The sequence below is a fragment of the Brachycentrus maculatus genome, unplaced genomic scaffold (assembly GCF_059751285.1).
Source record: "Brachycentrus maculatus isolate JH-2025_06_01 unplaced genomic scaffold, ASM5975128v1 h1tg001171l, whole genome shotgun sequence".
NCBI lineage: Eukaryota > Metazoa > Arthropoda > Insecta > Trichoptera > Brachycentridae > Brachycentrus > Brachycentrus maculatus.
In genome coordinates, this window is record NW_028281858.1 from 50,805 (window position 1) to 75,589 (window position 24,785).

At 54.0% G+C, this 24,785-nt stretch overlaps 9 protein-coding genes and 1 pseudogene across 9 annotated transcripts; 5 read left to right on the top strand and 5 right to left on the bottom strand.

Moving 5' to 3' along the window:
• Nucleotides 1-3,535: 3,535 nt before the first annotated feature.
• Nucleotides 3,536-3,992, bottom strand: LOC148299357 (histone H4). The gene has a single exon (XM_088276158.1). The coding sequence runs from the start codon at nucleotides 3,990-3,992 to the stop codon at nucleotides 3,681-3,683; it is 312 nt and encodes a 103-aa protein (XP_088132284.1). The 3' UTR covers nucleotides 3,536-3,680.
• A 583-nt stretch (nucleotides 3,993-4,575) lies between these two features.
• LOC148299358 (histone H3) lies at nucleotides 4,576-4,986 on the top strand. Its single transcript, XM_088276111.1, has one exon. It carries the CDS (start codon nucleotides 4,576-4,578, stop codon nucleotides 4,984-4,986), a length of 411 nt encoding a protein of 136 aa, XP_088132237.1.
• Nucleotides 4,987-5,892: 906 nt separating this feature from the next.
• On the bottom strand, nucleotides 5,893-6,267 carry LOC148299359 (histone H2A-like). The gene has a single exon (XM_088276112.1). The coding sequence runs from the start codon at nucleotides 6,265-6,267 to the stop codon at nucleotides 5,893-5,895; it is 375 nt and encodes a 124-aa protein (XP_088132238.1).
• A 4,829-nt stretch (nucleotides 6,268-11,096) lies between these two features.
• Nucleotides 11,097-11,471, top strand: LOC148299360 (histone H2B). Its single transcript, XM_088276113.1, has one exon. The coding sequence runs from the start codon at nucleotides 11,097-11,099 to the stop codon at nucleotides 11,469-11,471; it is 375 nt and encodes a 124-aa protein (XP_088132239.1).
• A 3,841-nt stretch (nucleotides 11,472-15,312) lies between these two features.
• LOC148299361 (histone H4) lies at nucleotides 15,313-15,991 on the bottom strand. The gene has a single exon (XM_088276155.1). It carries the CDS (start codon nucleotides 15,934-15,936, stop codon nucleotides 15,625-15,627), a length of 312 nt encoding a protein of 103 aa, XP_088132281.1. The 5' UTR covers nucleotides 15,937-15,991; the 3' UTR covers nucleotides 15,313-15,624.
• Nucleotides 15,992-16,524: 533 nt separating this feature from the next.
• On the top strand, nucleotides 16,525-16,935 carry LOC148299362 (histone H3). The gene has a single exon (XM_088276114.1). The coding sequence runs from the start codon at nucleotides 16,525-16,527 to the stop codon at nucleotides 16,933-16,935; it is 411 nt and encodes a 136-aa protein (XP_088132240.1).
• A 913-nt stretch (nucleotides 16,936-17,848) lies between these two features.
• On the bottom strand, nucleotides 17,849-18,223 carry LOC148299363 (histone H2A). The gene has a single exon (XM_088276116.1). The coding sequence runs from the start codon at nucleotides 18,221-18,223 to the stop codon at nucleotides 17,849-17,851; it is 375 nt and encodes a 124-aa protein (XP_088132242.1).
• Nucleotides 18,224-18,592: 369 nt separating this feature from the next.
• LOC148299364 (histone H2B) lies at nucleotides 18,593-18,967 on the top strand. Its single transcript, XM_088276117.1, has one exon. The coding sequence runs from the start codon at nucleotides 18,593-18,595 to the stop codon at nucleotides 18,965-18,967; it is 375 nt and encodes a 124-aa protein (XP_088132243.1).
• Nucleotides 18,968-23,142: 4,175 nt separating this feature from the next.
• Nucleotides 23,143-23,592, bottom strand: LOC148299365 (histone H4-like; annotated as a pseudogene).
• Nucleotides 23,593-24,190: 598 nt separating this feature from the next.
• Nucleotides 24,191-24,601, top strand: LOC148299366 (histone H3). Its single transcript, XM_088276118.1, has one exon. The coding sequence runs from the start codon at nucleotides 24,191-24,193 to the stop codon at nucleotides 24,599-24,601; it is 411 nt and encodes a 136-aa protein (XP_088132244.1).
• Nucleotides 24,602-24,785: the final 184 nt, after the last annotated feature.

Genomic DNA, 24,785 nt, shown 5'->3' on the forward strand with positions numbered 1-24,785 from the left:
CGAAACAGCTGTCACCCTTTTCAGGCGAAACAGCTGTCACCCTTTTGCTGTCACTTTCATTTCTTTTATGTTTTTTTTTTTTTGACTCCCAAATTTGCGTCGCGTATTATGATATGTACATTTATATAAACATGAATACAATTCAGGAAAGGATAGAGAGAGAGAGCGAGAGTGAAAAAAAATCAATGATTTCTACGTACTATCATCGTGTGCGGATACTCCGCTCCCTTGCGGTTCTCGAAGCCGTACGATTCTATCATACTATCGTACGTACGGTGCCATATCCTCGAGGGCCTCTTCGACATGTCACCTTACCTAGTCATTTTTTTTTTTTTTTTTTTTCCCCCTTTCCTTCGCTTCTTCTTCATTCTTTATGCATACTAATATACACCTGACAACTATTCTCATTACAAATACCATTTCCGATCACCTACCGAACTCGCCCCGACATTCGACATACATACATACACATCTTCAACAGTAGATACACGTTTTTATTTTTCATATTTCATTTAATACATATTCCTATTATCACATATTGTTATTATTGTTCTTCTTCACGCGTATCATCGTCATCATCGTCATCGTCGGTCGTACGCACCGCTACGGCGACACGAATCATCATCATCGTCGCATCTCACCCGATTATATATCATCATCATCCCGATTTCGATTTTTTTTTTTTTTTTTTTTTTTTTTTATAAGTCGATGACGTTTCACTTTTTACAGAACGAGCCTACTACTGCGCGCGGAGCTCGCGTCATTTTGCACGTAGACCGGAATCATTCATACTTATTATCGGTCTGTTTTATTCGTTCTTTCTTTTCTATTCATCTACTTCTATCATTCTCCCAACTCCTCTTTTTCCTTTCTTTATTTATATTTTTTCTAACTTCTATTCTTCTTTCTTTCACTTACGCCTTCCGATGATTCTACTACTACTACTACTACTACTACTATCCATCCCATTCGTGATACGATTCCTCGCAAACGACGGATCGTTATTATATTAATGTATTTTTTTTTTTTTTAAATTCTATTCTTTTCTTCTATCTTTTCGCGTCTCACTCGTTCGACATGTAATCCTACGATAGCCGTTAGTAGATCGATCAATCGTTATAATTCACTAGATAATATTCGCTCCCGACCCGGAGGCAGGTCTCTCTCTCGGCCCGGACGCTCTCCGGCGGTCCGTCGGCGTTCGCGTGTGTTACGTCCGGCCGCTTCGGGGGGCCCTCGCTCCGCCACCGGAGGCCCTCCGCGGCCGGCGGACGTCTCGGACCCGGGGCCGGGTCCTGCCCGACGGGGGCGGCGCGCGCCCGGGCCGCCAGCTCGCCGGGGAGACGCATTCGCGGCCGGCTTTCGGCCGCCCAACGCTGCCGCCCTGCAGCTTTTGCGCCTCTAAACGTCCGCCGCGCCGCGGCCCGGCCCCCGGGCCGGCCGACCCGGCCGCCGGCCGACGGCGGGACCTCCCGGCCGCGGGACCCGCCGCGCTCCGCGTCCCCGGGCGGATCCGTTCGGCCGCCAGGGCGGTTTTCGTCCGGCCGCCTAAGCATAAATGACAACACTTTTCATCGGCAAAATCGACAAGCGCGCACCGACCGTCCGCGACACGGTATAAATTTTTACCGACAGGCGAGAACGAGCGCCGTCTGACGACAAATACGGGAACTAATCGTCCCCCCGCAACCGCTCTACGCTCGCTACAGAACGCAACGCAACAAGACTCGCAAGATGGCAGACACAGCAGCACCCGCGGCCGCCTCCCCCCTGCCGGCGACTCCGGCCAAGAAGGCGAAAGCGTCCGCCGCCGCCGCCTCCAAGAAGCCGAAGGCGAAGCCCTCGCACCCGAAGACGTCCGAGATGGTGAACAACGCCATCAAGGAGCTGAAGGAGCGCGGCGGCTCCTCCCTGCAGGCCATCAAGAAGTACATCTCGGCCAACTACAAGGTCGACGCGGACAAGCTGGCCCCGTTCATCAAGAAGTACCTCAAGGGGGCCGTCGAATCCGGCGCCCTGGTGCAGACGAAGGGCAAGGGAGCGTCCGGTTCGTTCAAGCTGGAGGCGAGCAAGGCGAAGGCGTCGGCCGGCGGGGCCAAGAAGAAGAGCAAGCCCGCCGCGTCCGCCGCTTCCAAGAAGCGCGCCGCCCCCGCCAAGGAGAAGAAGCCGGCCGCGGAGAAGTCATCCGCCGCCGCCGCCGCCGCGAAGAAGAAGCCCGCCAAGAAGGCGGCCGCGGCTCCCGCCAAGGCGAAGAAGGCCGCCGCCTCCCCGGCAGCCAAGAAGGCGGCCGCGAAGAAGGCCGCCCCCGCCAAGGCGAAGAGCCCGACCAAGGCGAAGAAGACCGCCAAGCCGCCCACCAAGAAGCCCAAGGCGCCGAAGCCCAAGAAGGCCGCCGCCCCGAAGGCCAAGCCCGCGGCAAAGAAGGCCGCCCCGAAGAAGTAGGGGTGGAGTCGTCTTTGTCGTCGTCGCCGCAGCAGCCGCCGTTGCATATTGTCATATTGCACAGATCACGCAGAAGAGTCAAAAAGCCCTTGTCAGGGCTACCAAACGATTCACACACACACCTATTCGGAACACGCTCAGTCGTCTTTCGTGACTTTCGTGAATTTTCATTATTATTTATTTTCATCGAAATGGGATGATTTATTAAATATCTCTCGTATACCATATACGAACTACATGCACTCCCATGCCACACGAGCGTTCACACTCCGGCCTAGAATATTTCGCTCGACAGTCATTAGTCAGCGGACGTTGCGTCATAATATAAAATATAATATATATCGATACAAAGTACAACAGTTTTTGAAAGAAAAGGCAACGCCGCGCGCGCCACCTGCAAAACTATTCACACATATTATCTCACACAAACGCATCCGGATCACGCGTAGTCGGATCGTTGTCACGTGAATATGGGATGACCTACTGTTAATCTCTCTCTCCTTGTATACGCGTACACTCCCACGACACGTGATTGTTTCCGGCCTGGAATCTTTCACTCGAGAGTGATTAGCGACGTTACTTACGCCCACAATATACATACATTGTATAAGTAAGTAAACTAAGTTTGAGTTCTCTCTGGTCGTAACAGCTGTCACCTTCTTCTTCTTCTTCTTCAGTTTTCCGGACGAAACAGCTGTCACCGTTTCCAGGCGAAACAGCTGTCACCCTTTTGCTGTCACTCTCATTTCTTTTATGTTTTTTTTTTTATTAAGACTCCCAAATTTGCGTCGCGTATTATAATATGTACATTTATATAAACATGAATACAATTCAGGAAAGGATAGAGAGAGAGAGCGAGAGTGAAAAAAAAATCAATGATTTGTACGTACTATCATCGTGTGCGGATACCCCGCTCCCTTGCGGTTCACGAAGCCGTACGAGAGAGAAAAAAGAAAGAAATAAAGCAAAGCTCTATCCATCCACGTAGGTAATTTGTATTGTGTTATTTAAATTTCGAAAAGCGAAAAACGGTTACGACATGGGTCGGTCAGGCAGTTGTTGGCCCTGAGAAGGGCCGTTTTTTGTTTTCAAATCGCATTCACATCGCGCGTAGCAGCGCGGTGCGGTGGTGGCGGTGGCGTGCGGGCGTCGGGACGGCCGGGGCGAATGTATCTCGCGCTGCGTGCGGTGCGGTGAAGAGCGGTGAAGAGCGGTGAAGAGCGGCGAAGATCGGCGACTTAACCTCCGAAACCGTACAGGGTGCGGCCCTGGCGCTTCAGGGCGTAGACGACGTCCATGGCGGTGACGGTCTTCCTCTTGGCGTGCTCGGTGTAGGTGACCGCGTCCCTGATCACGTTCTCGAGGAACACCTTCAGGACGCCGCGCGTCTCCTCGTAGATGAGACCGGAGATGCGCTTGACGCCGCCTCGGCGGGCCAGACGGCGGATGGCCGGCTTCGTGATGCCCTGGATGTTATCGCGGAGGACTTTCCTGTGTCGCTTGGCGCCTCCTTTCCCCAGACCTTTTCCTCCCTTTCCGCGACCGGTCATCTTCTCTGCGTGTGGTCTTCTTTTCGGTTACAGTAGTCGCTGCTCGCACGGTGCTCTACCGTGCGTGTGTAGGATTCGTGTGGCGTTTTTCGCCGGCCGGGGCCGCTTTTATGCACCAGACGTGCGCCCGCGTCTCCCCTCGCCGCCGAGCGATCCGACAGCTACGACGACACGCGCGCCGTCTCACTCTCGCGCGCGAGCAGCGAGGGCGAGAGGCGAGAGGATCGGCGCGACTCGGTATCGCGTCACGCGAATATATGTCTCAGTTTGTTATATGCATAACATTATTCCAGGCTAGGTTTTGAGTGTTTTTCGTAATTTTTCTGCATGCACATTTCTCCGGGGAGGATGCGATTGTTTCTCCACTCTATCTCCCGTCTCGCTTCACCGTCGAGCCCGTCCCGTCCCGTCCCGTCCCGTCCCGTCCCCTCCGTCCCGCCCGACCGCCCGGCGGTTGGGAATATTCGAATCGGCCAATGGCGTCGGCCCATCCCCCCCCACGGGGGAGACGGTATTTTCGATAAATATGACGCGCCCGGGAAATTTTTCCGAATAGAGAGAAGAATCCTACTCAGCTACAGCCATGGCACGTACGAAGCAGACCGCTCGCAAGTCCACCGGGGGCAAGGCGCCCAGGAAGCAGCTGGCCACGAAGGCGGCCCGCAAGAGCGCCCCGGCCACCGGCGGCGTGAAGAAGCCCCATCGCTACAGGCCCGGCACGGTCGCGCTCAGGGAGATCCGCCGCTACCAGAAGAGCACCGAGCTGCTGATCCGCAAGCTCCCCTTCCAGCGCCTGGTGCGCGAGATCGCCCAGGACTTCAAGACCGACCTCCGCTTCCAGAGCTCGGCCGTCATGGCCCTGCAGGAGGCGAGCGAGGCCTACCTGGTCGGCCTCTTCGAGGACACGAACCTGTGCGCGATCCACGCCAAGCGCGTCACCATCATGCCCAAGGACATCCAGCTGGCCAGGCGCATCCGAGGCGAGCGCGCCTAAGCGAGCTCTATGCGACGAGACGCGGCACGATTTTCGGTCGGTCGGTCTGATTGACTAACACGCAGTACAGTGGTATCGGGCGGCCGTCACCTCGACCCGTTCCGATCGGTCGATCGATTCGAATAAAAATGGTCCTTTTCAGGACCGCATACACCTTAATCATCCACAATCGAATTCGCCAGCAGTATGATTTTGATACTCGTAGCAGTATGATTTCGATACTTGAGTAAAAAAAAAAAAAAAAAAAAAATATAATAATAATAATAATAATAACTTCCAATAAATTAATATGTATTTTACTCGCGAATCAATAGTAATTTTAAACATTCAAATCACGCAAGAGTACCGGAACGTACGATTTATTAATTTCATTATCGTCTCAGCGCTGAGATCATGTCGCATTTCGTTTTAATTACCTAACGTCCAAGCGCGACACGGCTCATCATGACCCTACTCAGGCTTTGACTCTTATTAATTTCATATATTTCACGAGTGAAAATTCTAAACAAAAACACTCGCCGAGATCATCTCGTATTGACACGCGTCGTAAGTTGCGTGCGCCGGGCGCTTTACCCATCGCGCATTCATTTACTTGCGATTTTTATTCATTTCATTATCAGTGTTTCTAGCATATCATATCATATCGGTACTACCATACTATACCACAATTCAGGTCCGCGCACACGGACGGAACGGTCCTAGCGCGCTTCGGATATATTTCTCAAATGTACATAAATAATGAGAATAGTTATAAAATCAGCGAACGGGTAACGATTGGCAATAAATACATGTGGCGGTCCTGAAAAGGACCTTTGTGTACTCTGCGAGATGATGATGAAACGGGCGGAGGAGTCCGGGGAGTAGAGAGAGAAGAGTGGAGGATGAGCGGGCGCAGAATCATCATTCTTACGCCTTCTTCTCGGTCTTCTTGGGCAGGAGCACGGCCTGGATGTTGGGCAGGACGCCTCCCTGGGCGATGGTCACCCCGGAGAGCAGCTTGTTCAGCTCCTCGTCGTTGCGAATGGCCAACTGAAGATGACGGGGGATGATCCTCGTCTTCTTGTTATTCCTGGCGGCGTTGCCGGCCAACTCCAGCACCTCGGCGGCCAGGTACTCCATGACGGCGGCCAGGTACACGGGCGCACCGGCGCCGACCCTCTCGGCGTAGTTGCCCTTCCTGAGCAGCCTGTGGATACGGCCGACGGGGAACTGCAGACCGGCGCGGTTCGAGCGGGACTTTGCCTTTCCCTTCACTTTGCCTCCCTTTCCGCGACCCGACATGGCGAGTGGTCGGAGATATGAACTGGTTCTCTGCGATATGCGAAGCGAGGATGTGCGAGCTGGAGTGCGCGCACGTTGCGACCGTCGAGAGGTGAGTCAAGTCAAGTCAATGGCGAAAACGGGCGCACACACCTTATTTACGCCCTCCGCGAAGCGCACGCAGCGCCGCCGGGACCGGTCCCGCGGGGGGACCCTCCCTTGCCGCCGGCCCGGACGGCCCGACCGGCGGCCCTGGCTGGGTGCGCCGACCGAAGTGACAAAAACGGTCGATTTTTCAGTTTGCGCCACTCGACCGAAACGACAGTCCGACCGAGTACGAGTCGGACTTAGACGACTTTCTAGGTGCCCGTGAGCACCGCGATCTCTCCCCTAAGGAGAAATCGCACCTTATCAAACTATGCCTACAAAGGCATAGAGAGGAGAAGAGGCGGAAAACGGACTCCGCCTCCTCTTCAGAATACTCGTCGGACGAAAGTTCGTCCGACGAGGTTCGTACACCGACCAACTCGCCGACGCGCCGACGTCGCGCACCGTCCCCCGTCGCCTCCGCCTCCACCTCGATGGAATGGGTCACCATTCAATCACGAAAGAGGAACCGTCCCTCTCCGCCCGCCTCACCCAAGAAGGCGAAATCTCCACCCCCAAAACGGGACCGCGCTAGCCCCGCGTCCCCGCGACCGATCACCCCCGCGCCCGTACCGACCACCCCCGCACCGACCACCCCCGCACCGACCACCCCCGCACCGACCACCCCCGCACCGATCTACCCCGCGCCCGCGCCCGTACCGACAATGCGATCCAACTCTCCCGCGACGGCTTCTCAAATAGATTCGGCAATCCCCGATCCGACCCCCGTGCCCTCGCGAATTCCCCCCATTGTCCTCCACAAAAAGGACAACTGGAGCGCCCTCGCAAAGTCAATGGAGACCCGTGGAATTGACTTCACGGCAAAAAACAGGGGCGAAAACCTCTGGGTCTTCGTAAAAACACCGCGTGACCACCATAAGGTCACAAAGATGATGATGGAGCAGAATGTAGACCATCACTCTTTCCGTCTTCCCGGCGAAAAACCGCTGAAGATTGTCCTGCGCGGAATACCCGAAACGGTAGAAGCGCAGGACGTAGTAAACGAATTGGCCTCGAAGTACGAGGTCATATCCGTACACCGGATGAGAACGGGCGGCAACCGCAAGCCGATCCCGCTCATGCTCGTGAACCTGAGGCACACCGATGCCTCCAAGAAGATCTTCACGGATCTTCAAACAATCCTGCACCTAAGGATCAACGTCGAGAGACTACGCTCCCGCCCCCGTATGGGCCAGTGTTTTAAATGCCAAACATACGGACACTCAGCGTCGTGCTGCAACGCCCAGCCGCGCTGTGTAAAATGCGGAGCCGGACACGCTTCCGCCGCATGCAAGAAACCGCGCGAAACGCCGGCGAAATGCGCCCTGTGCGACGGCCCGCACACGGCAAACTACAAAGGCTGCCCCGCCAAACCCACCCCAAAACCGGCTCAGAGGCGTGAACACCGCCAAACACGCGGCCAAACTCTCACCACCCCCCAACCTACCACCACCCACACCACCCCCAGACCCACCCAACCCTCTCCCCAATCATACTACTGTCCCCCGCACCCCTCTCCCCCCGTACCGCAATGGCCCGCACCCGCTTACGCGACGCACCTCAGGGACCCGCGTCCCCAACACCCGCGCCCCCAACCCCCGCGTCCCCAACCCGCGTCCGCCGACACACGCACCGCCCGTCACCCCGCCCCCCCTCCACTGGAGGCGCTCACAGCTGCAGCGCAACAGCTAGCGACCTTCATGGCTTCAGCATCTGAGATGTTGAACCACATCAACGCGCTAATCACGGCTAGCCATGGCTAGAAAAACTTTCAACCCGGAAGCCCTTCAGGCAGCGTTCTGGAACGCTAACGGTCAAGTGAAGGCCCATAAGACAGAAATCACCGAATTTCTGTCCGAGTACAACCTAGACGTCCTGCTCATAAATGAATCATGGCTCAAACCCAGCGACAAAATTAGCTTTCCCAACTACGTCACGTATCGTACCGATCGCACGCACACCCGAGGAGGTGGCACCGCGATAATAATAAAGAATTCGATCGACCATTGCCACTTCGACTCCGCGACTAACGACAATATTGAAACCACCGCGGTCGTCATAAGTACAAAAAACTCCGGACCACTCAAACTCGTAGCCGCCTACAGCCCGCCGAAAAGGCACCTCATCGCGGAGGACCTGGACAAAGTGTTCACCGACGACACTCCGACAATCCTCGCAGGAGACCTGAATGCTAAGCACGCCTCCTGGCACAGTAGATTCAACAATCAAAAAGGTAGGAGTTTGTTCGACTACTCGATTCACTCCTCGGTCGTCGTAGACGCACCGGACGTCCCGACGCTGTACCCGCATAACGGTAACCCCGACGTCATAGACATAATCGTCATGTCTAACTCGACTCACGCGTATAGCATGCAAGTGCTAAGCGAGCTCTCGTCGGACCACAACCCCGTGCTCCTCTACCTATCCGACGGAACCTTACCCTCCGACCCCGTCGGACTGAATAGGAAGAAAGTTTCTTGGACGAAACTTCCCCGCCTATTCGAATCCATCACGATCCCCACTTCCATCCCCGACGAAGCGAGCTTAAACACGGCCGTCTCCACCCTCGTGTGTCAAATCAACGAGGCTACCGCTGCAGCCACGGTCGAAGTCCAAATCGACAAATACCGTCCCGACCTCCCGGACGATCTGAAAAGCATCATAAGGGAGAAGAACAAAGCACGCGCCGACTGGCAAAAATACCGCGACCCGACCGACCGCAGGCGCATGAACCGACTCGCAGCACAAGCTAAAAGAGCCTTAAGCGACTTTCGCAACGATCGATGGCACGACTTCATCTCATCCCTAGACGAGGACCGCAACGCCTTCTGGAAAATTACAAAGTCCCTAAAAAGACCTAAAACGCGAATTTCCCCATTAAACGGCCCCAACGGACCAGTCTATTCCGCTGCGGAAAAGGCAGAAGCCTTCGCGGATAGCTTAGAAGCCCAGTTCACCCCGAACACCACCCACGACGATCCCTCGTTCGTCGACGAGGTTAACTTCCACGTAGAGAGACTCTTAAACTCACTCCCAGAAGGCCCCGCGATTAAATTCACCACCCCGCGCGAGGTCCAATCCATAATATCACGTCTCGAAAATAAAAAAGCTCCCGGCCCGGACGCCATTTCGAACAAAGTCCTCAAACACATTCCCCCTAAGGGAATCTGCGCAATAACAGCCATCTCAAACGCCTCATTACGTCTCCGTAAATTCCCCGCCGCATTCAAACAAGCCGACGTCATCTTGATCCCCAAACCGGGGAAGGACCCACTCGACGCGCAAAACCACCGCCCGATCAGTCTACTTCCGTGTCTCTCGAAAGTATTGGAGAAAATCATCCTCAAACGGTTGAAGGATACAGTCTCGGAAAAATCGATAATTCCGGACACGCAGCACGGCTTCAGAGCTAACCACTCTACGCTGCACCAATTACTTCGCGTGGTAGAGCAGATAACCAACGGTTTCAATACGCGCAAACACACGGCAGTGTTATCTCTAGACGTCAGTAAGGCTTTCGACAGAGTATGGCACACCGGCCTGCTATACAAAATGGACACGTTCGGAATACCCCGTTCGACCATCCAGCTGATTGCTAATTATCTAGCAAATCGCACGTTCAGAATAAAATTGAATGCGCACTTCTCGACTGAACGCCCCATCAGAGCGGGAGTCCCACAAGGCTCACTGCTAGGACCGATCCTATACAACGTATACTCGAGCGACATACCGGCTGCGCTCGACTACAACACTCAGATCGCGCAGTTCGCCGACGACACGGCAATCATGTCGAGCTCGCTGAGCGCCCTCCTGGCAAAGGAGAGAGTTCAAAAACAATGCGACGCCCTGGAAAAATGGTGCAAACAATGGCGAGTTACCATAAATCCGAGTAAAAGTGTGACCACACTTTTCACTCGCAGGAGACCGCGAACTCCTCCAAACATAACGATGTTCGGGCAATCCATCCCGTGGTCCGGATCCGTTAAATATCTCGGAGTCACGCTCGACTCCAAGCTGACGTGGAAACGTCACATCGAAAGTAAAGTCAACTCTGCCTCCGGGGTCCTGTCGGCCCTCTACCCGATGCTCGGGAGAAACAGCAAACTCTCGATCGACAACAAGTTGCTTATCTATAAAACGGTCATCCGTCCCATCTTAACATACGCCGCCCCCGTCTGGGGATACGCGGCCAGAACACACCTAAGCAAATTACAAGTCTTCCAGAACAAAGTGCTCCGCACTGCGTTGAAAGCCCCCTTCTGGACGAGAATCTCTCAACTCCACAGAGAGTCCGACGTACCCCGCGTAAATAAGTACATAACCGCGCTATCGGAGCGCTTCTATGGCGGACTAGCCGCACACGCCAACCCCACAATAAACTCACTCGCGAAGTACGAGCTTCACTCGTACCGTCGCTACAAAAGACCGAAAGAGGTCCTCCTCCCCTCCCAGTAACCATCCCGCAGCACTCTGCGTATTTTTCTAACCCCTTCATAGGTTTTAACCTATAACCCATTAAATTCATTCAGTAAAATCAAAATTTTATAACCCGATGAAGGAGTAGGGGGTCATGTCGACCCGGTACTCTATGAGCCATTAGATTCAAGTCAAGTTTGCGCCACGCACACCGCACAGTACAGACAGTCCACCGCGACTCCTCTGCTCCACTCTACGCCGCATCTATTCCGAGATAAGAAGAGACAATGCCGCCCAAGACGAGCGGAAAGGCAGCCAAGAAGTCGGGCAAGGCCCAGAAGAACATCTCCAAGGGGGACAAGAAGAAGTCGAAGCGCAGGAGGAAGGAGAGCTACGCCATCTACATCTACAAGGTGCTCAAGCAGGTGCATCCCGACACCGGAATCTCCAGTAAGGCGATGAGCATCATGAACAGCTTCGTGAACGACATCTTCGAGCGCATCGCCGCCGAGGCGTCCCGTCTCGCCCACTACAACAAGAGGTCGACGATCACCAGCAGGGAGATCCAGACCGCCGTCAGGCTGCTGCTGCCCGGGGAGCTGGCCAAGCACGCCGTCAGCGAGGGCACCAAGGCCGTCACCAAGTACACCAGCTCCAAGTAGGCGCCAGCGCCAGCGCCAGCGCGTTGAAACACGACGCGACACGCACACGGACGCGCGATATTCGTCTGCACCGAATATTGTAATCTATACACACCGACATCGTCATCATCGTCATCATCATAATAATCATCGACATCAACAGCGCCGTCGTCGTCTACGTTAGACCATCTAATACAGCGCAATTAACAAAGGTCCTTATCAGGACCACCACACGAATAATCCAAATACTTACTGCAAATATATTATACTATAGACAGATGTGTGTGTAAATAATAACTACGATAATAGAACGAGAAGCGCAACAGTGATAAGCGCCCCGTAACGGATCGCGCAACCGGCCGCGCCGCGGTGCGCGGCGATTGCCTATCGCACGATTAGCCGGGCGTCCGATCAAAATTGTCCTTTTTTTATATAAAAAATCATATACGTACGCATGTATATTATATATATATATATATATATATATATATATATATATATATATATATATATATATATATATACACATTTTTTTCTCCTTCTTTTTATTTGGCCGTTGTTTCGGTTGCAAAATTGCTGTCACCTTTCGCAGTTTTTTGTTTTTGGTTTTTTTTTTTTCCCCGAGCGGAACTGCTGTGATTTTTTTTTGAGTTCTCTCTGGTCGTAACAGCTGTCACCTTCTTCTTCTTCTTCTTCTTCTTCAGTTTTAGGGCGAAACAGCTGTCACCCTTTTCAGGCGAAACAGCTGTCACCCTTTTGCTGTCACTTTCATTTCTTTTATGTTTTTTTTTTTTTGACTCCCAAATTTGCGTCGCGTATTATGATATGTACATTTATATAAACATGAATACAATTCAGGAAAGGATAGAGAGAGAGAGCGAGAGTGAAAAAAAATCAATGATTTCTACGTACTATCATCGTGTGCGGATACTCCGCTCCCTTGCGGTTCTCGAAGCCGTACGATTCTATCATACTATCGTACGTACGGTGCCATATCCTCGAGGGCCTCTTCGACATGTCACCTTACCTAGTCATTTTTTTTTTTTTTTTTTTTCCCCCTTTCCTTCGCTTCTTCTTCATTCTTTATGCATACTAATATACACCTGACAACTATTCTCATTACAAATACCATTTCCGATCACCTACCGAACTCGCCCCGACATTCGACATACATACATACATACACATCTTCAACAGTAGATACACGTTTTTATTTTTCATATTTCATTTAATACATATTCCTATTATCACATATTGTTATTATTGTTCTTATGATGCTACAATACAATTATTTTATTCTTAAAATATCTTAAACTAGCCTATTCTACGTCGGCTACACTTCCAAAAGTCCGATACAATCGGTCTGTTTTATTCGTTCTTTCTTTTCTATTCATCTACTTCTATCATTCTCCCAACTCCTCTTTTTCCTTTCTTTATTTATATTTTTTCTAACTTCTATTCTTCTTTCTTTCACTTACGCCTTCCGATGATTCTACTACTACTACTACTACTACTATCCATCCCATTCGTGATACGATTCCTCGCAAACGACGGATCGTTATTATATTAATGTATTTTTTTTTTTTTTTAATTCTATTCTTTTCTTCTATCTTTTCGCGTCTCACTCGTTCGACATGTAATCCTACGATAGCCGTTAGTAGATCGATCAATCGTTATAATTCACTAGATAATATTCGCTCCCGACCCGGAGGCAGGTCTCTCTCTCGGCCCGGACGCTCTCCGGCGGTCCGTCGGCGTTCGCGTGTGTTACGTCCGGCCGCTTCGGGGGGCCCTCGCTCCGCCACCGGAGGCCCTCCGCGGCCGGCGGACGTCTCGGACCCGGGGCCGGGTCCTGCCCGACGGGGGCGGCGCGCGCCCGGGCCGCCAGCTCGCCGGGGAGACGCATTCGCGGCCGGCTTTCGGCCGCCCAACGCTGCCGCCCTGCAGCTTTTGCGCCTCTAAACGTCCGCCGCGCCGCGGCCCGGCCCCCGGGCCGGCCGACCCGGCCGCCGGCCGACGGCGGGACCTCCCGGCCGCGGGACCCGCCGCGCTCCGCGTCCCCGGGCGGATCCGTTCGGCCGCCAGGGCGGTTTTCGTCCGGCCGCCTAAGCATAAATGACAACACTTTTCATCGGCAAAATCGACAAGCGCGCACCGACCGTCCGCGACACGGTATAAATTTTTACCGACAGGCGAGAACGAGCGCCGTCTGACGACAAATACGGGAACTAATCGTCCCCCCGCAACCGCTCTACGCTCGCTACAGAACGCAACGCAACAAGACTCGCAAGATGGCAGACACAGCAGCACCCGCGGCCGCCTCCCCCCTGCCGGCGACTCCGGCCAAGAAGGCGAAAGCGTCCGCCGCCGCCGCCTCCAAGAAGCCGAAGGCGAAGCCCTCGCACCCGAAGACGTCCGAGATGGTGAACAACGCCATCAAGGAGCTGAAGGAGCGCGGCGGCTCCTCCCTGCAGGCCATCAAGAAGTACATCTCGGCCAACTACAAGGTCGACGCGGACAAGCTGGCCCCGTTCATCAAGAAGTACCTCAAGGGGGCCGTCGAATCCGGCGCCCTGGTGCAGACGAAGGGCAAGGGAGCGTCCGGTTCGTTCAAGCTGGAGGCGAGCAAGGCGAAGGCGTCGGCCGGCGGGGCCAAGAAGAAGAGCAAGCCCGCCGCGTCCGCCGCTTCCAAGAAGCGCGCCGCCCCCGCCAAGGAGAAGAAGCCGGCCGCGGAGAAGTCATCCGCCGCCGCCGCCGCCGCGAAGAAGAAGCCCGCCAAGAAGGCGGCCGCGGCTCCCGCCAAGGCGAAGAAGGCCGCCGCCTCCCCGGCAGCCAAGAAGGCGGCCGCGAAGAAGGCCGCCCCCGCCAAGGCGAAGAGCCCGACCAAGGCGAAGAAGACCGCCAAGCCGCCCACCAAGAAGCCCAAGGCGCCGAAGCCCAAGAAGGCCGCCGCCCCGAAGGCCAAGCCCGCGGCAAAGAAGGCCGCCCCGAAGAAGTAGGGGTGGAGTCGTCTTTGTCGTCGTCGCCGCAGCAGCCGCCGTTGCATATTGTCATATTGCACAGATCACGCAGAAGAGTCAAAAAGCCCTTGTCAGGGCTACCAAACGATTCACACACACACCTATTCGGAACACGCTCAGTCGTCTTTCGTGACTTTCGTGAATTTTCATTATTATTTATTTTCATCGAAATGGGATGATTTATTAAATATCTCTCGTATACCATATACGAACTACATGCACTCCCATGCCACACGAGCGTTCACACTCCGGCCTAGAATATTTCGCTCGACAGTCATTAGTCAGCGGACGTTGCGTCATAATATAAAATATAATATATATCGATACAAAGTACAACAGTTTTTGAAAGAAAAGGCAACGCCGCGCGCGCCACCTGCAAAACTATTCACACAAACGCATCCGGATCACGCGTAGTCGGATCGTTGTCACGTGAATATGGGATGACCTACTGTTAATCTCTCTCTCCTTGTATACGCGTACACTCCCACGACACGTGATTGTTTCCGGCCTGGAATCTTTCACTCGAGAGTGATTAGCGACGTTACGCCCACAATATACATACATTGTATAAGTAAGTAAACTAAGTTTGAGTTCTCTCTGGTCGTAACAGCTGTCACCGTTTCCAGGCGAAACAGCTGTCACCCTTTTGCTGTCACTCTCATTTCTTTTATGTTTTTTTTTTATTAAGACTCCCAAATTTGCGTCGCGTATTATAATATGTACATTTATATAAACATGAATACAATTCAGGAAAGGATAGAGAGAGAGAGAGCGAGAGTGAAAAAAAAATCAATGATTTGTACGTACTATCATCGTGTGCGGATACCCCGCTCCCTTGCGGTTCTCGAAGCCGTACGAGAGAGAAAAAAGAAAGAAATAAAGCAAAGCTCTATCCATCCACGTAGGTAATTGTATTGTGTTATTTAAATTTCGAAAAGCGAAAAACGGTTACGACATGGGTCGGTCAGGCAGTTGTTGGCCCTGAGAAGGGCCGTTTTTTGTTTTCAAATCGCATTCACATCGCGCGTAGCAGCGCGGTGCGGTGGTGGCGGTGGCGTGCGGGCGTCGGGACGGCCGGGGCGAATGTATCTCGCGCTGCGTGCGGTGCGGTGAAGAGCGGTGAAGAGCGGTGAAGAGCGGCGAAGATCGGCGACTTAACCTCCGAAACCGTACAGGGTGCGGCCCTGGCGCTTCAGGGCGTAGACGACGTCCATGGCGGTGACGGTCTTCCTCTTGGCGTGCTCGGTGTAGGTGACCGCGTCCCTGATCACGTTCTCGAGGAACACCTTCAGGACGCCGCGCGTCTCCTCGTAGATGAGACCGGAGATGCGCTTGACGCCGCCTCGGCGGGCCAGACGGCGGATGGCCGGCTTCGTGATGCCCTGGATGTTATCGCGGAGGACTTTCCTGTGTCGCTTGGCGCCTCCTTTCCCCAGACCTTTTCCTCCCTTTCCGCGACCGGTCATCTTCTCTGGGTGTGGTCTTCTTTTCGGTTACAGTAGTCGCTGCTCGCACGGTGCTTTACCGTGCGTGTGTAGGATTCGTGTGGCGTTTTTCGCCGGCCGGGGCCGCTTTTATGCACCAGACGTGCGCCCGCGTCTCCCCTCGCCGCCGAGCGATCCGACAGCTACGACGACACGCGCGCCGTCTCACTCTCGCGCGCGAGCAGCGAGGGCGAGAGGCGAGAGGATCGGCGCGACTCGGTATCGCGTCACGCGAATATATGTCTCAGTTTGTTATATGCATAACATTATTCCAGGCTAGGTTTTGAGTGTTTTTCGTAATTTTTCTGCATGCACATTTCTCCGGGGAGGATGCGATTGTTTCTCCACTCTATCTCCCGTCTCGCTTCACCGTCGAGCCCGTCCCGTCCCGTCCCGTCCCGTCCCGTCCCGTCCCCTCCGTCCCGCCCGACCGCCCGGCGGTTGGGAATATTCGAATCGGCCAATGGCGTCGGCCCATCCCCCCCCACGGGGGAGACGGTATTTTCGATAAATATGACGCGCCCGGGAAATTTTTCCGAATAGAGAGAAGAATCCTACTCAGCTACAGCCATGGCACGTACGAAGCAGACCGCTCGCAAGTCCACCGGGGGCAAGGCGCCCAGGAAGCAGCTGGCCACGAAGGCGGCCCGCAAGAGCGCCCCGGCCACCGGCGGCGTGAAGAAGCCCCATCGCTACAGGCCCGGCACGGTCGCGCTCAGGGAGATCCGCCGCTACCAGAAGAGCACCGAGCTGCTGATCCGCAAGCTCCCCTTCCAGCGCCTGGTGCGCGAGATCGCCCAGGACTTCAAGACCGACCTCCGCTTCCAGAGCTCGGCCGTCATGGCCCTGCAGGAGGCGAGCGAGGCCTACCTGGTCGGCCTCTTCGAGGACACGAACCTGTGCGCGATCCACGCCAAGCGCGTCACCATCATGCCCAAGGACATCCAGCTGGCCAGGCGCATCCGAGGCGAGCGCGCCTAAGCGAGCTCTATGCGACGAGACGCGGCACGATTTTCGGTCGGTCGGTCGATCGGTCTGATTGACTAACACGCAGTACAGTGGTATCGGGCGGCCGTCACCTCGACCCGTTCCGATCGGTCGATCGATTCGAATAAAAATGGTCCTTTTCAGGACCGCATACACCTTAATCATCCACAATCGAATTCGCCAGCAGTATGATTTTGATACTCGTAGCAGTATGATTTCGATACTTGAGTAAAAAAAAAAAAAAAATATATAATAATAATAATAATAATAATAACTTCCAATAAATTAATATGTATTTTACTCGCGAATCAATAGTAATTTTAAACATTCAAATCACGCAAGAGTACCGGAACGTACGATTTATTAATTTCATTATCGTCTCAGCGCTGAGATCATGTCGCATTTCGTTTTAATTACCTAACGTCCAAGCGCGACACGGCTCATCATGACCCTACTCAGGCTTTGACTCTTATTAATTTCATATATTTCACGAGTGAAAATTCTAAACAAAAACACTCGCCGAGATCATCTCGTATTGACACGCGTCGTAAGTTGCGTGCGCCGGGCGCTTTACCCATCGCGCATTCATTTACTTGCGATTTTTATTCATTTCATTATCAGTGTTTCTAGCATATCATATCGGTACTACCATACTATACCACAATTCAGGTCCGCGCACACGGACGGAACGGTCCTAGCGCGCTTCGGATATATTTCTTAAATGTACATAAATAATGAGAATAGTTATAAAATCAGCGAACGGGTAACGATTGGCAATAAATACATGTGGCGGTCCTGAAAAGGACCTTTGTGTACACTACTCTGCGAGATGATGATGAAACGGGCGGAGGAGTCCGGGGAGTAGAGAGAGAAGAGTGGAGGATGAGCGGGCGCAGAATCATCATTCTTACGCCTTCTTCTCGGTCTTCTTGGGCAGGAGCACGGCCTGGATGTTGGGCAGGACGCCTCCCTGGGCGATGGTCACCCCGGAGAGCAGCTTGTTCAGCTCCTCGTCGTTGCGAATGGCCAACTGAAGATGACGGGGGATGATCCTCGTCTTCTTGTTATCCCTGGCGGCGTTGCCGGCCAACTCCAGCACCTCGGCGGCCAGGTACTCCATGACGGCGGCCAGGTACACGGGCGCACCGGCGCCGACCCTCTCGGCGTAGTTGCCCTTCCTGAGCAGCCTGTGGATACGGCCGACGGGGAACTGCAGACCGGCGCGGTTCGAGCGGGACTTTGCCTTTCCCTTCACTTTGCCTCCCTTTCCGCGACCCGACATGGCGAGTGGTCGGAGATCTGAACTGGTTCTCTGCGATATGCGAAGCGAGGATGTGCGAGCTGGAGTGCGCGCACGTTGCGACCGTCGAGAGGTGAGTCAAGTCAAGTCAATGGCGAAAACGGGCGCACACACCTTATTTACGCCCTCCGCGAAGCGCACGCAGCGCCGCCGGGACCGGTCCCGCGGGGGGACCCTCCCCTGCCGCCGGCCCGGACGGCCCGACCGGCGGCCCTGGCTGGGTGCGCCGACCGAAGTGACAAAAACGGTCGATTTTTCAGTTTGCGCCACGCACACCGCACAGTACAGACAGTCCACCGCGACTCCTCTGCTCCACTCTACGCCGCATCTATTCCGAGATAAGAAGAGACAATGCCGCCCAAGACGAGCGGAAAGGCAGCCAAGAAGTCGGGCAAGGCCCAGAAGAACATCTCCAAGGGGGACAAGAAGAAGTCGAAGCGCAGGAGGAAGGAGAGCTACGCCATCTACATCTACAAGGTGCTCAAGCAGGTGCATCCCGACACCGGAATCTCCAGTAAGGCGATGAGCATCATGAACAGCTTCGTGAACGACATCTTCGAGCGCATCGCCGCCGAGGCGTCCCGTCTCGCCCACTACAACAAGAGGTCGACGATCACCAGCAGGGAGATCCAGACCGCCGTCAGGCTGCTGCTGCCCGGGGAGCTGGCCAAGCACGCCGTCAGCGAGGGCACCAAGGCCGTCACCAAGTACACCAGCTCCAAGTAGGCGCCAGCGCCAGCGCCAGCGCGTTGAAACACGACGCGACACGCACACGGACGCGCGATATTCGTCTGCACCGAATATTGTAATCTATACACACCGACATCGTCATCATCGTCATCATCATAATAATCATCGACATCAACAGCGCCGTCGTCGTCTACGTTAGACCATCTAATACAGCGCAATTAACAAAGGTCCTTATCAGGACCACCACACGAATAATCCAAATACTTACTGCAAATATATTATACTATAGACAGATGTGTGTGTAAATAATAACTACGATAATAGAACGAGAAGCGCAACAGTGATAAGCGCCCCGTAACGGATCGCGTGTGTAAATAATAACTACGATAATAGAACGAGAAGCGCAACAGTGATAAGCGCCCCGTAACGGATCGCGCAACCGGCCGCGCCGCGGTGCGCGGCGATTGCCTATCGCACGATTAGCCGGGCGTCCGATCAAAATTGTCCTTTTTTTATATAAAAAATCATATACGTACGCATGTATATTATATATATACACATTTTTTTCTCCTTCTTTTTATTTGGCCGTTGTTTCGGTTGCAAAATTGCTGTCACCTTTCGCAGTTTTTTGTTTTTGGTTTTTTTTTTTTCCCCGAGCGGAACTGCTGTGATTTTTTTTTGAGTTCTCTCTGGTCGTAACAGCTGTCACCTTCTTCTTCTTCTTCAGTTTTAGGGCGAAACAGCTGTCACCCTTTTCAGGCGAAACAGCTGTCACCCTTTTGCTGTCACTTTCATTTCTTTTATGTTTTTTTTTTTTTGACTCCCAAATTTGCGTCGCGTATTATGATATGTACATTTATATAAACATGAATACAATTCAGGAAAGGATAGAGAGAGAGAGCGAGAGTGAAAAAAAATCAATGATTTCTACGTACTATCATCGTGTGCGGATACTCCGCTCCCTTGCGGTTCTCGAAGCCGTACGATTCTATCATACTATCGTACGTACGGTGCCATATCCTCGAGGGCCTCTTCGACATGTCACCTTACCTAGTCATTTTTTTTTTTTTTTTTTTTTCCCCCTTTCCTTCGCTTCTTCTTCATTCTTTATGCATACTAATATACACCTGACAACTATTCTCATTACAAATACCATTTCCGATCACCTACCGAACTCGCCCCGACATTCGACATACATACATACACATCTTCAACAGTAGATACACGTTTTTATTTTTCATATTTCATTTAATACATATTCCTATTATCACATATTGTTATTATTGTTCTTCTTCACGCGTATCATCGTCATCGTCGTCATCGTCGGTCGTACGCACCGCTACGGCGACACGAATCATCATCATCGTCGCATCTCACCCGATTATATATCATCATCATCCCGATTTCGATTTTTTTTTTTTTTTTTTTTTTTTTTTATAAGTCGATGACGTTTCACTTTTTACAGAACGAGCCTACTACTGCGCGCGGAGCTCGCGTCATTTTGCACGTAGACCGGAATCATTCATACTTATTATCGGTCTGTTTTATTCGTTCTTTCTTTTCTATTCATCTACTTCTATCATTCTCCCAACTCCTCTTTTTCCTTTCTTTATTTATATTTTTTCTAACTTCTATTCTTCTTTCTTTCACTTACGCCTTCCGATGATTCTACTACTACTACTACTACTACTATCCATCCCATTCGTGATACGATTCCTCGCAAACGACGGATCGTTATTATATTAATGTATTTTTTTTTTTTTTTAATTCTATTCTTTTCTTCTATCTTTTCGCGTCTCACTCGTTCGACATGTAATCCTACGATAGCCGTTAGTAGATCGATCAATCGTTATAATTCACTAGATAATATTCGCTCCCGACCCGGAGGCAGGTCTCTCTCTCGGCCCGGACGCTCTCCGGCGGTCCGTCGGCGTTCGCGTGTGTTACGTCCGGCCGCTTCGGGGGGCCCTCGCTCCGCCACCGGAGGCCCTCCGCGGCCGGCGGACGTCTCGGACCCGGGGCCGGGTCCTGCCCGACGGGGGCGGCGCGCGCCCGGGCCGCCAGCTCGCCGGGGAGACGCATTCGCGGCCGGCTTTCGGCCGCCCAACGCTGCCGCCCTGCAGCTTTTGCGCCTCTAAACGTCCGCCGCGCCGCGGCCCGGCCCCCGGGCCGGCCGACCCGGCCGCCGGCCGACGGCGGGACCTCCCGGCCGCGGGACCCGCCGCGCTCCGCGTCCCCGGGCGGATCCGTTCGGCCGCCAGGGCGGTTTTCGTCCGGCCGCCTAAGCATAAATGACAACACTTTTCATCGGCAAAATCGACAAGCGCGCACCGACCGTCCGCGACACGGTATAAATTTTTACCGACAGGCGAGAACGAGCGCCGTCTGACGACAAATACGGGAACTAATCGTCCCCCCGCAACCGCTCTACGCTCGCTACAGAACGCAACGCAACAAGACTCGCAAGATGGCAGACACAGCAGCACCCGCGGCCGCCTCCCCCCTGCCGGCGACTCCGGCCAAGAAGGCGAAAGCGTCCGCCGCCGCCGCCTCCAAGAAGCCGAAGGCGAAGCCCTCGCACCCGAAGACGTCCGAGATGGTGAACAACGCCATCAAGGAGCTGAAGGAGCGCGGCGGCTCCTCCCTGCAGGCCATCAAGAAGTACATCTCGGCCAACTACAAGGTCGACGCGGACAAGCTGGCCCCGTTCATCAAGAAGTACCTCAAGGGGGCCGTCGAATCCGGCGCCCTGGTGCAGACGAAGGGCAAGGGAGCGTCCGGTTCGTTCAAGCTGGAGGCGAGCAAGGCGAAGGCGTCGGCCGGCGGGGCCAAGAAGAAGAGCAAGCCCGCCGCGTCCGCCGCTTCCAAGAAGCGCGCCGCCCCCGCCAAGGAGAAGAAGCCGGCCGCGGAGAAGTCATCCGCCGCCGCCGCCGCCGCGAAGAAGAAGCCCGCCAAGAAGGCGGCCGCGGCTCCCGCCAAGGCGAAGAAGGCCGCCGCCTCCCCGGCAGCCAAGAAGGCGGCCGCGAAGAAGGCCGCCCCCGCCAAGGCGAAGAGCCCGACCAAGGCGAAGAAGACCGCCAAGCCGCCCACCAAGAAGCCCAAGGCGCCGAAGCCCAAGAAGGCCGCCGCCCCGAAGGCCAAGCCCGCGGCAAAGAAGGCCGCCCCGAAGAAGTAGGGGTGGAGTCGTCTTTGTCGTCGTCGCCGCAGCAGCCGCCGTTGCATATTGTCATATTGCACAGATCACGCAGAAGAGTCAAAAAGCCCTTGTCAGGGCTACCAAACGATTCACACACACACCTATTCGGAACACGCTCAGTCGTCTTTCGTGACTTTCGTGAATTTTCATTATTATTTATTTTCATCGAAATGGGATGATTTATTAAATATCTCTCGTATACCATATACGAACTACATGCACTCCCATGCCACACGAGCGTTCACACTCCGGCCTAGAATATTTCGCTCGACAGTCATTAGTCAGCGGACGTTGCGTCATAATATAAAATATAATATATATCGATACAAAGTACAACAGTTTTTGAAAGAAAAGGCAACGCCGCGCGCGCCACCTGCAAAACTATTCACACAAACGCATCCGGATCACGCGTAGTCGGATCGTTGTCACGTGAATATGGGATGACCTACTATTAATCTCTCTCTCCTTGTATACGCGTACACTCCCACGACACGTGATTGTTTCCGGCCTGGAATCTTTCACTCGAGAGTGATTAGCGACGTTACTTACGCCCACAATATACATACATTGTATAAGTAAGTAAACTAAGTTTGAGTTCTCTCTGGTCGTAACAGCTGTCACCGTTTCCAGGCGAAACAGCTGTCACCCTTTTGCTGTCACTCTCATTTCTTTTATGTTTTTTTTTATTAAGACTCCCAAATTTGCGTCGCGTATTATAATATGTACATTTATATAAACATGAATACAATTCAGGAAAGGATAGAGAGAGAGAGCGAGAGTGAAAAAAAAATCAATGATTTGTACGCACTATCATCGTGTGCGGATACCCCGCTCCCTTGCGGTTCTCGAAGCCGTACGAGAGAGAAAAAAGAAAGAAATAAAGCAAAGCTCTATCCATCCACGTAGGTAATTGTATTGTGTTATTTAAATTTCGAAAAGCGAAAAACGGTTACGACATGGGTCGGTCAGGCAGTTGTTGGCCCTGAGAAGGGCCGTTTTTTGTTTTCAAATCGCATTCACATCGCGCGTAGCAGCGCGGTGCGGTGGTGGCGGTGGCGTGCGGGCGTCGGGACGGCCGGGGCGAATGTATCTCGCGCTGCGTGCGGTGCGGTGAAGAGCGGTGAAGAGCGGTGAAGAGCGGCGAAGATCGGCGACTTAACCTCCGAAACCGTACAGGGTGCGGCCCTGGCGCTTCAGGGCGTAGACGACGTCCATGGCGGTGACGGTCTTCCTCTTGGCGTGCTCGGTGTAGGTGACCGCGTCCCTGATCACGTTCTCGAGGAACACCTTCAGGACGCCGCGCGTCTCCTCGTAGATGAGACCGGAGATGCGCTTGACGCCGCCTCGGCGGGCCAGACGGCGGATGGCCGGCTTCGTGATGCCCTGGATGTTATCGCGGAGGACTTTCCTGTGTCGCTTGGCGCCTCCTTTCCAGACCTTTTCCTCCCTTTCCGCGACCGGTCATCTTCTCTGCGTGTGGTCTTCTTTTCGGTTACAGTAGTCGCTGCTCGCACGGTGCTCTACCGTGCGTGTGTAGGATTCGTGTGGCGTTTTTCGCCGGCCGGGGCCGCTTTTATGCACCAGACGTGCGCCCGCGTCTCCCCTCGCCGCCGAGCGATCCGACAGCTACGACGACACGCGCGCCGTCTCACTCTCGCGCGCGAGCAGCGAGGGCGAGAGGCGAGAGGATCGGCGCGACTCGGTATCGCGTCACGCGAATATATGTCTCAGTTTGTTATATGCATAACATTATTCCAGGCTAGGTTTTGAGTGTTTTTCGTAATTTTTCTGCATGCACATTTCTCCGGGGAGGATGCGATTGTTTCTCCACTCTATCTCCCGTCTCGCTTCACCGTCGAGCCCGTCCCGTCCCGTCCCGTCCCGTCCCGTCCCGTCCCGTCCCGTCCCCTCCGTCCCGCCCGACCGCCCGGCGGTTGGGAATATTCGAATCGGCCAATGGCGTCGGCCCATCCCCCCCCACGGGGGAGACGGTATTTTCGATAAATATGACGCGCCCGGGAAATTTTTCCGAATAGAGAGAAGAATCCTACTCAGCTACAGCCATGGCACGTACGAAGCAGACCGCTCGCAAGTCCACCGGGGGCAAGGCGCCCAGGAAGCAGCTGGCCACGAAGGCGGCCCGCAAGAGCGCCCCGGCCACCGGCGGCGTGAAGAAGCCCCATCGCTACAGGCCCGGCACGGTCGCGCTCAGGGAGATCCGCCGCTACCAGAAGAGCACCGAGCTGCTGATCCGCAAGCTCCCCTTCCAGCGCCTGGTGCGCGAGATCGCCCAGGACTTCAAGACCGACCTCCGCTTCCAGAGCTCGGCCGTCATGGCCCTGCAGGAGGCGAGCGAGGCCTACCTGGTCGGCCTCTTCGAGGACACGAACCTGTGCGCGATCCACGCCAAGCGCGTCACCATCATGCCCAAGGACATCCAGCTGGCCAGGCGCATCCGAGGCGAGCGCGCCTAAGCGAGCTCTATGCGACGAGACGCGGCACGATTTTCGGTCGGTCGGTCGATCGGTCTGATTGACTAACACGCAGTACAGTGGTATCGGGCGGCCGTCACCTCGACCCGTTCCGATCGGTCGATCGATTCGAATAAAAATGGTCCTTTTCAGGACCGCATACACCTTAATCATCCACAATCGAATT